The following is a 13,508-nucleotide window of genomic DNA, read 5'->3' on the forward strand; positions in this document are numbered from 1 at the left end:
TGCCACAAAATATTACTCCATATATCAAACTTTACCTTCGAAGATCTTATTTATTATATATACAAACTTTAAGCATCAAGAGGTCCTATCTTAACACATACACTGTAGAATAGCCTTTCTGAGTTTCCATGTTTTGAGTGTCATATTACTATAAAATTGAATCTTCCCATACTATGCTTATACCTCTTCACACAGACGCCAAACTGCGAATACTAGTGAAAGGGGAGTAAGATCGGTTTTCTAAAACCCAAACTTAGGACCCAGTCTTCTTTTCCTGAGGCGCTCCGCAATAATAAAGGCAAGTTCAAGTGCTTGAGAAGCATTGAGTCTTGGGTCACAATGTGTATGATAGCGCGAGCTCAGATCATTGTAAGTAATTGTCCGAGAACCTCCAACACACTCTGTTACATTCTGACCTGTCATCTCCAGATGCACACCACCAGGATAGCTACCTTCTTGATCATGTACATCAAAGAATGCTCGAACCTCAGCCTACACAGATATATGCAATCAACACATAAGCAGAAGCGAAAAAATATTCACTAGGATAGTCTAGTTGGTAGGAATATAGAGCATAAGCTCACAATATTTCCTGTATTAGTAAAGGGTTTATTAGATCTTATCATCAACTACTTTCTTGCCGTATGCTACTTAGATCTACTGCTATAGTTTCTTGAATACTTCAAGAGTTGAGAAATACTTCCCTTATATTGACAGGGTAGGTGGATAAATCATTGTGAAAAAATACAGCATAGCATACATACCACGAGAGCATAAAGCAAGTTCTTGTACAGGTATATAAAATAAGTAGAATAGCATCAATACCCGAATAGAGTCGAATGAACGTGTTTTGAGTCCACAAGGGGCCTTAGTAGTATTTCCATGCATAGGATCACTGACCCAAGTGACAATTTGACCAGCTCCACGAATAGCCCTGATCAGATGGGGAAGCTTTACTCTCATGTTATCAGCTCCCATCCTGGCGATTACTGTAATCCTTCCTGGTCTATTTTGAGGGTTAAGAATGTCAATAAGCTTGACTAGTTCATTTGGATCCATTTTATGACTCACCTACAAATGTGGAAACAAAGTTAGCTTATATAGCATGTGTCTCCATCAATCAGTCAACCAACTTTGTCGCAACTCCAAGCTAGTTAATATCGTGGAAAGTGGAAACTAAGAAAACTTAAAATCTGGTGATACGGTACTTGTTTTCTTAGGAAAATGAAGAGGTGAATACTATAATTGTACTTTGCATTTAAATTTTTTTTAACTCTGGTCTGTATTTGCTTCCCTCCATCCCAATTTATACGAGTCAATTTACTTTTTGGGACATCTCAAATGCTCGATACCATTCTTCAAATTCATGTGTTATATTAATTCAATACAATGATATGACATTTTCTTCTCAAATTTAGATTACCACTACCTCTTATACAATATATTGGATAAATTAATATCATAAACTTGACTTACTCACACTTCATATAGAACAAGACCTAAAACTTCAGAAATTATTAGTCCAACTCTTTGTTTTCTCTTTTTGCTAACCGGTATTTAAACATTTTAGATTATTTACCCGCTGATCACAGGCTAAATGTTGAATCTCAGCATGTGGATGGTCAAAGAATAGACGAAGGTCCATGCACGGTCAAATGCATCTTTCAGACACCACTTAGAATTTATAACATCCAACTTTCCCTTCAACGCCTTATAACATGCACATGGCAGTCTACGGTTTATTTCTTCCATCTTACAAGATACTCATCAGACCCTATATAATTGGCATATCTTACCACTCTCCTTTCTTCTAAGAAAATAAAAGTGCAGTAAAGGTAGTGCACTGTACCTTGATTCCAAGTGGATTGGCAATTCCTCTCAGAAACTCAACATGAGCACCATCCAATTGCCTTGTTCGTTCCCCAACCCAAATCATATGAGCGGAGCAGTCATAATAAAGGCCAGAAGTTGAATCCTCTCTAGTAAGTGCTTGTTCATAAGGCAAGAGAAGGCACTCATGTGATGTCCAGAAGTCTGTTGTAGTCATGATTGGGTGGTCAACTGTAAGCCCAGCAGCAGTCATGAAGCCCATGGTTTCGTCAACTCGGTGAGCCAGTTCACGGTACCTTCAGGAAACGTATTACTCACAAAATTTTTAGTCATGGAAGTTATAATAAAAGGACATTCAGGCTACAAAACCAATAAAAGACAAACATTTTCTTTTGATAAGTAACAAATAAAGCATATCAGAAGACATACCTGTCACCTTGCTCGCTGCGATCAGTAAAGTCAAGATTCCACTCATTAACCCTCTGCATGGCAGCATAACCTCCAGTAGCAAATGCCCTGAGGAGGTTCAATGTAGCTACAGACTGAGTATAAGCCCTAATCATCCTATGGGGGTCAGGAATTCTTGATTTCTCATCAAAAGTATCGCCATTCACATTGTCTCCCCTGTAACTTGGCAGCTTCACACCATCCTTCTCTTCAAATGGATCAGATCTTGGCTTTGCAAATTGACCTGCCATTCTACCCACCTAACCAGTAAAGTACAAGAATAAATAACCAAATTTTGGACCTCATCTTATTGAATCAATCAACAATCAAAAGTAGGACTATCTTTGTTACAGCCAAAAAACCGCTAAAATGAATACATTACACCTGGTTCTAAATTTCGAGATTCAGTTGCTTATTTGTCTGCTTGACATGCATGCAAGATTTCGGATAATTAGTCAAACAAGAAAATGTCTTAATTATAACTGGAACCAAGACCTAAGCAGTAGACTAAAGTTAAGTTCAATCAAGTATTTTGCCTAAGGAGCAAGTAAGAATAAATTTGAAATATCATTTTCACCATTAGCAACAAGCATCATTTGACTTATTTCAAGCACATCGTCATCATAGGCCAACCATCTAAAGCTGTCCCAGAGCAATCAAAAGAAAGAAAGAATTCACTTTACAGATAGTCAGATACTATAATCTAGGTCAAATTTAACCATTTAAGTGTCAAACAGTGTGGAAACATAACAATTTTTCCCTCTACCAACTAATTAAACCACCCGAAGGGCTTGGACAGCTTAGATCAATTTCTGTAAAATTGTATATATCACAGACAAAGACCACCTATGGGACCAAACCACATATGCCATGTGATCATGCAAACCACCAGAAATTATTAATCTCTTCTTCTTTTTTTTGAAATTGTAATGGAACTTTTTATAAAGGATGGAACTGTTGGGTGATGACTAGTACAAACATTAGCTATGAAGTAATTAACTCAAAGATAAAATTACCTTGATTACAGGCATTTGACCACCAAACATAAGCACAACGCCCATCTGCAAGATGACTCTGAAAGTGTCCCTAATGTTATTAGCACTAAATTCCTTAAAGCTCTCAGCACAATCACCACCCTGCAACAAGAAAGCATTCCCAAGAGCAGCTTCGCCCAATTTCTCTTCAAGATTCCTAGCTTCCCCAGCAAATACAATTGGGGGATACATCGAAAGGGTATCGAGAACTGATTCCAGCTTTACCTTATCAGGGTATTCAGGGAGCTGAGAAGCCGGCTTCGATTTCCAGCTTTCGAGACTCCATTTTCCTTCTGGGTTTTGAGCAGTTTTTGCTGTTGTTGAGGGTGGAGATTGAACGGCTGAGATGGGTTTGATTTTGGAGTTTGACGGGATTGTTATTTTGGGAAAGGAAGAGAAGAAGATGGGTTTCTGTAAAGGTGCAGGCTTTGGGGCTTGAAGGCACGAATTGGGGAGGGCTGAGCCACCCCTGTTGCCGCCGGCGGTGGCTGCTGTCAGAGCCATTTCTGTGTGTGTTTGGGTTGGGATTAGGGAATACAAAGAGAATTCAATTTATCTCCAGATACAGAGACACCTGAATTTGTTTAGAACTAAACAGTTGTTATTTGAAGATGTTCAATTATGTGTTTCTTGTCTATATTATATTAAAACTCGATTAATTTATATTAATATATAATAAGTTTATTTTTGCATTGTATATATCACTTTCTCATTTATCTTTTTTTTCTAATACAAAACACAACCAATTCGAATTCATACACCGAGGAGTTTATTTCTAAATACGAGTTCCCAATATTTCTTTTCAAATCTTAAGTTGAAACCGATAAGCAAGCATATTTACTATCACTTTATCTTATTTGTTAGTTCATATATCTTATTAATCCTTTTGGTAATCTATAGTCCTTTTCTCTATTGCAATAATTAACTGAATATAAAATCTAATAATTAAAAATATTTTGACACATACAAAAGCTTTACTGAAATCCTGCTGGTCTGAATGCGTCATGAGTCATGACATTTTAAATTTTTAACGCAATATATTGTATTAAATAAAAACAAAATAATAAACTTAAAGTTAATTTTTTTGAACTTTCCCTCGTCATCTCACTCTCAATACTCTAACAAATGACCATAATAAGTAATGAACGACTTATAAAGTTGAAAAACATTTATATTATATATAAACTGCAATTGATTAACGAACTATTAGAGTTCATGAGATGTATAATATTACAAAACGAGACGTTGATAAAAACTATAACTTGTAATTCAACTACTGTTGATGAGGTGTGGCAGGCAGGGACTTAGCCATGATTTGCCTACTTTTCTTTGATAAAACTGATGTGGATGTTTTCCTTGCGTGTACAAATATTTCATTGGTTTTGACAATCAAGAAGAATACCATACGGTGCAAAATCAATATAACTACCAAAATAGCAAGATCTACCCATTTTGAGTAGCCCATTTCTACTTGCCATTTCTCTCTCAATACATCTTCTCCGCTGATAGTAACATTGATTCCATTGACATTATCCGTGAAAAATAATCCTTCAAATTCATTCTTAAACATGCCTTGGTAAGCATACCTGTGAAAAGAAATGTAGTATAGCGGGTACTTCCAAATAATTTTAGGTAACTCGTTAGGTATTTGGAAAAAACCGCCACTTAATATCATCAATCCTTGTATTCCTGCACCAACTACAATGCCCATGAGGAAATTAGGGACAACAGCTGCAACGTTAGTCATTAGGCTCTCGACTATCATCATACTAATGAAGAGGACTAGAGCAAAGTAGATGAAATGCTCGAATCCCGGTTGAAATCCAGTGAGGAAATAGGCAATGGAACCTGGAACTAGTGAAATCAATAACAAGTAGGGCATGGAGGAAACAGTGTTGCCAATCACAAAAGCGGAAGAACCATAGTGTCCGTTCAAGTTTTCTCTTTGAAATACCTGTTTTAATCAGTTGTGACGAATGATTAAACAGAGAAATTAGTTGGTTGTGATGATGAAGTTAATGAAGATATATTACCTTCATGTCCTCCACAAATGAAGGAAATCCACCAACTGTCATGAATGTCATGAATGAAACAACGAAAGCCACCATTAGACCTCTTTCCTGGAAAATTGTTCTTGTCAATGATCATATATATATAGTATGTTTGTTTAGTAGTACTACTAATTTATATTTTTTTACTGATTTCTTATATCTATTGTTTATACCTCGATTGAACGATAACTTAAGTCAACGTTATAGTAGATGGTGCCAAGACCTAAAGCAAGGATGACATAAGACACAAATCGCATCCAGTAGTAGCCAAGATCACGAAACATGTTCACAGATGATCTCCTTGTCAAAACAAGGCTTTGTGTAATGAAGTTAGCATGACTTCTTTTTTCCAATATTTCACCTCCCTGTAAAATACACAATGGTGTTAGAGTGATTCCTTCTCTGTCACGTACGTGCGTACATACATAGCGGATACTAGTTACAATTTCAACTCCTGTTTGGGACTTTTTGCTTACCTGTTGACATATTTCTGCAACCTGATTCTGAACTTCATGGTATTCGTCGGACGATTCATATGAATTTATGAGAAAATCTACCACTTCTTCTGTTGGCTTTCTTCCAGCTAAACCATGTTCGATATCCTATTAACAGGGCAACATGAATAAATTTTAGTAGAAAAGCAAACATTAACCCCTCCATGAATTATTGAAAAGAAAAGTAGGGATACAGTATTTATTTACCTCGTCAAAATCCTTGTTTATTGTTCTAAGAAAATGATCAGACGGATTTTGAAGAAGTGGGCAAGGGAAACCATTTGTCCTGAAAAACTACAATACCAAAAACAAGTGTAGAATTCTTTTCACATATTGTTTAAAAATATGCATGACCATAAACTGTATAAATTTATACCTCAATTGCTGCACTAGCAGGTCCGAAATATACGGTTCTTCCTGAAGACAGAAGGCATAAACTGTGGAAAAGGTTGAAAACTTCAGCACTTGGCTGATGGATAGATGCAATAATGGTTCTTCCGCCTCTTTGGCGGGAAATTCCTTTCATCACATAATACGATGCAGCGCTGTCTAGGCCACTGGTTGGTTCATCAAGGAAAAGAAGTTTTGGTCTCGTTAGAATTTCAATGCAGATACTTAGCCTCCTCTTTTCTCCTCCGCTAATTCCTTTATTACCAAATCCTCCGATTCTCGTGTTCATTGCATCTTGCAACCCCATATCTTTTATAGTTTGCTCTGCTATTTGTATTTTCTCTGATTTTGACATTGAATCTGGTAGTTGTAGTTGCGCAGAGTAGTAAACAGCTTCTTTGACTGTTAGCGTTGCTATCAGAGCTTCATCTTGAGTCACATATCCCTATTTTTTTAGGATGAAGAAATTAAACCTATTTTGACTTTGACACAGAGTTTAAAAAATGCAGGAGGGCATTTGCAGTATGTAAAATTTAGATGAATAAGATTTTTAACTTACAGAAGTTCCATAAGAAAGTTTTTGCTTGTGACCATTGATTAGAATATCCCCACTCTGTCTCGTGCTGAAATCCAGTCGCCCTGATTAATTATGAGTATATAAACATGATTTAATTCGCGAAGATAACTGAACATAAATATCAAATTTAGGAACATAGATGTATATTATACCAGCTAACGCGTCGAGAAGTGTAGATTTTCCAGAGCCAGAAGGACCCATTACCGCCAATAGTTGAGTTGGGCGAGCATAGCCAGTGACACCTTCAATTATGTTTTTGCTTCCAATAGAAACAGAGACACACAAATCATTCCATGTCAAGAAAACACCGTCATTCGATTCTTCATCCCACATCTCCATAGAAAAATATACAAGTATATTGTAGCTAAAATAATCAAATTGTAGAGGAATAATTGCGGAAATGCATATATAAATGAAGTTAAAAAAGAAGGAAACTAGTTTATATGGTTACTTATATATACATAGGAGTAAAGTAAAACGCTATGCATGCATGCTATCAATTTTCAGCCATTACCGAATAAATAGGAATTTTTAAAAGTAGGTAAGTAGCTTCGAAACCGACGCAGATGAAGGATTACTTCCTACCTAATTAATCTCATTAATTTATTAGACAGTAGTCATGTGCCACAACTTTCTTTTTTTGTGTGGTCTTATTAGTGTGCAAAACACTGTGCCACAACTTTCTTTTTTTGTGTGGTCTTGTTAGTGTGCAAAACACTGTGCCACAACTTTCGTTTTTTGTGTGGTCTTATTAGTGTGCAAAACACACTTATTTTTCTTATTTTCTATCGCTATCAATTACTCCATTCGTTTCACAAAGAATAAACTGTTTTAACTTGATACAGAGTTTAAGAGTATAAAGAATATTTTTAAATCCTGTGATCCTAAATTAAAGTTAAGTCAATTGTACAAAATTCTCCTTTGATCTTGTCGCCTTAAACATCTCATGTGGAAATTGAAAATTGAAATATTACCCAAAAAAGAAAGAGGTCATTCACAGACTAAAAAAGAAATGAGTTCATTCTTTTTTAAACAGAACGAATATTTATTTTAAAGTTTGATTAAATGTGGATTTACACTTAAAGTAAAGAAATTGTTTTCTAACAAAGATGACTCTATACCTAAATGGGCTCAAACTTGATATTTAACAAAATTTGAATTAAAACCATTAATTAAGGATGAATGAGTACTTACTACTCTCGCACAAATTTTCTTTGGTTGCACAACACTCTTTCATTTCCAACTTCTTACATACTTTAATATTTTATTTATTTATTTTTGTATTCAAAATGTTCAACAGATAAACTTAAATCATTTCCAAATAATTTTGATTTAGCTATTGTTTTAAAAGGCGAAAAACTTTACCACATAATTGACAATAGCTAGTTGTTTGTGACGCATATTTGTCTTCAAAATTTTATACTTTTGTGAGATAAAACATTATTTTCTTTATTTTATATTGAGTGAATTTGTGAGGCAATATATATTTATTAAGAAAAAGAAATTAGTATATAAATAGAATGTCATTTTTCACTTTTATCCTTTTAGCTATTTTCAAACTATTTTTGAAAATATAAATAATTTAAAGTAAAATATCATAAATATGAACTCTCTTGAAATTATTACCGGGAACAAAAATAAAAGAAATTTCGAACAATTTTCTTGAACTTTAAACAATTCACTTATTTTGAACATTAAAAAAAGATCTACGGTTCAGTCATTGTATCGCTGAATTCATTTCCTCTTTCTTCAATAATATCATTTAAGAGTTTAGCTAATATACATTGATGGTGTAATTTCGTTTTACTTGGATATTTCAAAACTTGTTGTAAGTCAAATTCTCAAATTATTTATTTAAAAATAAATAAAATATTAATTGAAAAAACAGTAGAATAAGTTAATTTAGACTCTAGTTATTCTAGCTAAATAATTTTATTGTGTAGCAAAATATGCGTATATTCTCCTTCTGTTTTCTCACACCATTGAAGGAAGCAAATGATACACCATTGAAACAAAGTATCATTCTTTATAGTGGCTCTACATACAACAATTTTTTTTGTATAAAATAATCCATAAAAAATCATTAAATACACAGTTAGGGATCGCTTTCTTCAATTAAATGATTCCAAAAATAATACAAATTAGACACTCTATATTTGTGGTGGATTTCTGTTTCTTAATAGAGTAATTATATATAGAAAGTGTAATGACTAATGTCCACTTCACCCTTTTAATATTTAGAATTTGGAAAATAATATTCAAATTAAATAACCCCCATCCCCACCCCACCTCACCCACCCTTTTTAATTTTTTTCTTCTTATTTCTTTTGGTAAGTTTTATGGTATATATCATTTATTTTAGAACTCAAATTTTAAAAATTAACTTCAAAAAATCAAAACATTAATATAAAGCAATAGCTCTTTATTGGAACAAACAAAAAATCATATTTAGGAACATTTGTATAACGCTAAAAAATGAGAATTAATAAGGAACATTATCACTCCCTCCATCCTATTTTAGTTGTCATGATAAGATTTGATGCTCAACTTAAAGAAAAAATTAATAAGGAATGTTGTTTGATCAATATATTCCTTATTAATTCTTTAATCTTTATTTATATATATCTGTCTCTTAATTATAGAATAGTTAATACCATAAGCAAAGTTGAAACAGATGATTAATTCTCTTTTATTCGTTTGAATTAAAATTATTTTAAAACAAGTATTTTTAATATAGGTGACAACGGGAAAAATGAAGAAGGAAATATTAGTTATATTCCGTTTTTACAATCTTTTCGGATCAAATGAAAATGAATAGTCGGCCTACATTAATTTGGGCAATATTTGACTTTTAATTAGAAAAAAAAAATGTTATGTTTTGACATTAGGTCTATTAGTGTCCTTACTGTTAGAAAAAGTCCGTTTTTGTCCATAAGAGGGTAATTATGATTCATATTCAAAATTTTGGACATGAATCATGAATGAATCAAATGAAATGAAGAATAAGTTATTTGATTTTAAACAGTATCATGGAAAATAATTTTGATCTTTTCATCTCAATAATCAAAAGTACTTGGGATCATTTGATTTGAAAAAATTAGTTATATTGAGATTGATTATTTTTTATTGGCGAATTTATTTATCGTATTAATGAAAAAATGTATTATATAATTTATAAGAATAAATTATTTATTTACCAAAAAGAAGAAAAAAAACAAACATTGCCCACCTTATTTTTAGAAGAAGAAGATTTTGAGGGATTTTAACACTTTGTTTGAATCATTGTTACCCATTGTTTCATAATGTATTCTGTTGTATTATAATGTTTGGTTAGACTGTATTGTTTGTTGTTGTCGTTTAATAACATTTTAATTGTTTGACATGATTGTATCCTGTTGTAATTTATAAATTTACTAAAATATCCTTAATTATTCTAAGGTAGGAGATTTTACTAGATTTAAATAATTAAGGTAAATGGTAAAATATTATTTTGAAATATTATGTAAAGATATAATTGAAAAAAGAAATTAATGAACAATGGGAACACACCAAATTGGTTGTTCCATAAAATAGGGGTTTTCATTGTTACGTAACAAATACATTTTAAGTAACAATCAAAACAAACATTGTAGGTATAGTAACAATACAATACAATACAATAGATAACAATGATCCAAACATAGTGTAAAAGTATCATTGTTGTTGTTATCATTTTATCTAATTTTAATATTATTATTTTTCCACACACCATTTAACTTATTTAGATACTAAGTATTACTTATCTAAAATTTAATAACCAAATAAAAGAGTATAAAATAATAATAAAATTATATATCAAAACTACGGATGCATGTCCAGTCTATCGAACCAACCATGTGTCTATTTTTACAGTGAGCATCTAATATTTAGACTTGGCCAAAAAATTTGTAGTATTTCAAAATCTCTCTTCTTCTTTTTTACGATTAGTCAAATCCACTTGTGCAGTGGTGGCCATTCTTGTATTTTTAATTTTGTCTTAATTGTATTTGTTGCCCAAATGAATACTAAGATACACATTATATTCTTTACGTAAATAAATACAGTTCAAATAAATTGTATTAATTATGTAATAAATACAACAAATACAGGCAAAGATAACAAAAATTTACTAGGAAAAACAAATACTGAAACAATAGCTAAACTTAGAATTTGAGACGTGTTAAAGGATATTATCCTTTAAGATATTTTTGTTGAATTTGGTATATTTAACCAACTTTTCAAATTTCAAGTACTAACAATTAGGAGGAACACACTCTTTCTGGTAACAAAAATAATAGATTTTTAAGAGAAGAAAAACGTATCAATAGAAGGAAAGTTTTTTTCTTTTTTTGAAAAAAAAATATGTCAGTGTACTTCTCAAAAAGGCAATAATCTGAATATATAGGTTAGATTTTTTTTAAAAAAAATCAAAAAGTAAATTTAAAGTATAATTTAGTTAAATTATTTTTCAAAATGGAACATGCTAAATTTTATATATATATCTATACTTTCTTTGGTAAACCAAAATTCATCGTGCCGTGTATTTGGACATAGCCATTTAAGTGCAATGTTCTAACTTTTGCGCACAAATAGGTAGTACAATACTACGTGCCTGATTCAAAATTATGCCGAATATAAAAATATTTAGCCTACATTAGCTACTGTAATTATAATTCTAAAATATATATATATATAATTCATGGTTACAAGTTTCCTAATTTTTGCCCTTCATTTGTATAATTTGTATAATTCGATTCATGATTGTATAAATTCAGAATTTTGTATATACTTATCCTAGCTATTTGTATAGGATTTACGAAAAAATCATAATAAATTACCCCGTTGGATGTCGGCAAGCGAAATATACAAACGAGGTTCTGAAAAATCCTAAATATATAGAATTTGTATAACTTACATTATTTGTATATTCGGAAGCAAAATATACATATAGAAAAAAATATACAAACCACAATCTCCATCACAAATGAAACTATTTATTATGTTTGTTGTATTTGTTATTTCTGAAATTTTCTCAAAGCATATTCCATGAAAAATAGGTTTATGCCAATTATTCAGTAAAAAGTATAGTGATTTTACTTTCTATATTTTTAGAGTTAACATTTTTCATTTCTATTCTTATTCATAGTAATTTAATGATTTGAATATTACAATTAGGATTCTTATTAATATAAATAAGGGATTCGAATTTGTTAAAGAAAAACTTGTATGCGAACTTCGCACAAACTCTACCCTTTATTTCATGTAAATTAACAAAGGTTTCATGTATAGTATTTCAATTATTTGACTAATTTGTATTGTAACTTTAGAGATATTGGATGAAATGGATAAGCTATTATGAGTGAACTAAAATGGATTAATAAACCAATATCGATTGGAATTTGATAAATTAAACAGAGATCCAATAAATAAAATGAACAAGGCACCATGAGTAAAATGAAATACATAAATAAAATAATAAATAGTTAGAAAATATATAAATTGAATATAGTGGATGAAATAATTGAGGTACATGAGTGAAATAAAATAATATCCTAGCTTATGAGTAAAACTGAATAAATAAATAAAATAATTACAAGTTGATAATGAATAAATTAAATTAAGGTATCATGAATTAAATGGACTAGACTTGTGAAATTGAAAAGAGGTGCTATATAAGTGAATTGAAATGAACACAAAAAAAATAATGTTTAGATTTAAAAGAAGAGCTGAAATTTAATAATATTTAAAGGGTGATATATGTATATTATAACTAGAGGGCAATGGCCTGCACGGCACGAGCCCAATATAGTAGATCTATTCTCCATAAATAATAAAGTATTGTTAAAAATTATTGAATTATACAAATCAAAAATCAAAAATTTTAAGGAATGATTTATTCAAGTTGTATGGGTGTATTACTGAAAGGGAAGCTCAAGTATAGAAACAAAGTCTATTCACTCAAGAATCTGCAACAATACCCAACCGCAAAACACAAATTTTAAAAACAACTCTAACAATTTGCACCCAAACAAAATAATCAAAAATTAAGAAAGAAGCGAACTCCACCAAATCATTGATAAAGTAGAAGACTAAAATGTTAGACACAACTCAAACAACTTGCACCCAAACAAAATAGTCAAAAAGTAAAAAAGAAACGAAGAATGCTCAAATTTATTGGAAATATTGTGCATTTGCAACCTATTATTCAAATTCTAGCAGTCTCACAATCTTTGACTATCCAATGTGTCATGGAGAACATCAACGACTAAATGATTCCTAATTGCAGAGTCGATCATTCTGACCTCTAACTCTTGCAACTCCTTGTACATTATCTACTTTTTCTTACGCAGACATTATTATTTGTTGTTGAAAGAGTTGGTTTGGTTCTTGTGGAATCAAACTAACTGGAAGATAAATTAACATGAATATTTGGTAGGAAGATAATATAAAATAAAAGTCAAAATAGTATCTTGGCAGGTGAAGTTTAGACAAACCATAAAATGGTTTCATATTTTTAACCTTGACATTTTTGACATATCGTGATGTCATGGATGACATCAATAGGATGAATTCATTCCTATAAATAGGTAATTCTTAATTCATTTTTAAATCATCCTCTCACTTGCCTTCTCACCTTCTAAGACATTTGTGTTCTCTCTCTTGTAGT

The 13,508-nt window shown here is 31.5% G+C and overlaps 2 protein-coding genes across 2 annotated transcripts; both read right to left on the reverse strand.

Moving 5' to 3' along the window:
• Positions 1-3,922, reverse strand: LOC107008091 (phospho-2-dehydro-3-deoxyheptonate aldolase 2, chloroplastic-like). Its single transcript, XM_015206999.2, has 5 exons — positions 3,294-3,922; positions 2,260-2,537; positions 1,850-2,126; positions 826-1,071; positions 1-492 (listed from the first exon to the last, which is right to left on the reverse strand). The coding sequence occupies exons 1-5, from the start codon at positions 3,813-3,815 to the stop codon at positions 241-243; spliced, it is 1,575 nt and encodes a 524-aa protein (XP_015062485.1). The 5' UTR covers positions 3,816-3,922; the 3' UTR covers positions 1-240.
• A 539-nt stretch (positions 3,923-4,461) lies between these two features.
• On the reverse strand, positions 4,462-7,402 carry LOC107008388 (ABC transporter G family member 11-like). The gene is made up of 8 exons (XM_015207405.2): positions 6,976-7,402; positions 6,806-6,885; positions 6,233-6,691; positions 6,064-6,150; positions 5,839-5,964; positions 5,536-5,727; positions 5,345-5,431; positions 4,462-5,265 (listed from the first exon to the last, which is right to left on the reverse strand). Exons 1-8 carry the CDS (start codon positions 7,160-7,162, stop codon positions 4,585-4,587), a joined length of 1,899 nt encoding a protein of 632 aa, XP_015062891.1. The 5' UTR covers positions 7,163-7,402; the 3' UTR covers positions 4,462-4,584.
• Positions 7,403-13,508: the final 6,106 nt, after the last annotated feature.

Source organism: Solanum pennellii, chromosome 1 (genome assembly GCF_001406875.1).
Source record: "Solanum pennellii chromosome 1, SPENNV200".
Lineage (NCBI taxonomy): Eukaryota > Viridiplantae > Streptophyta > Magnoliopsida > Solanales > Solanaceae > Solanum > Solanum pennellii.

Excerpts from the sequence above, each read along its gene's own strand:
- LOC107008091 (XM_015206999.2), bottom strand. The coding sequence starts at position 3,815 with ATGGCTCTGACAGCAGCCACCGCCGGCGGCAACAGGGGTGGCTCAGCC. Across the intron at positions 2,127-2,259 it reads CGCAGCGAGCAAGGTGACAG|GTACCGTGAACTGGCTCACC; the intron begins GTATGTCTTCTG and ends CGTTTCCTGAAG. Across the intron at positions 1,072-1,849 it reads CCAATCCACTTGGAATCAAG|GTGAGTCATAAAATGGATCC; the intron begins GTACAGTGCACT and ends CCACATTTGTAG.
- LOC107008388 (XM_015207405.2), bottom strand. The coding sequence starts at position 7,162 with ATGGAGATGTGGGATGAAGAATCGAATGACGGTGTTTTCTTGACATGG. Across the intron at positions 6,692-6,805 it reads AACTTTCTTATGGAACTTCT|GGATATGTGACTCAAGATGA; the intron begins GTAAGTTAAAAA and ends CTAAAAAAATAG. Across the intron at positions 5,728-5,838 it reads TTGCAGAAATATGTCAACAG|GGAGGTGAAATATTGGAAAA; the intron begins GTAAGCAAAAAG and ends TGTATTTTACAG.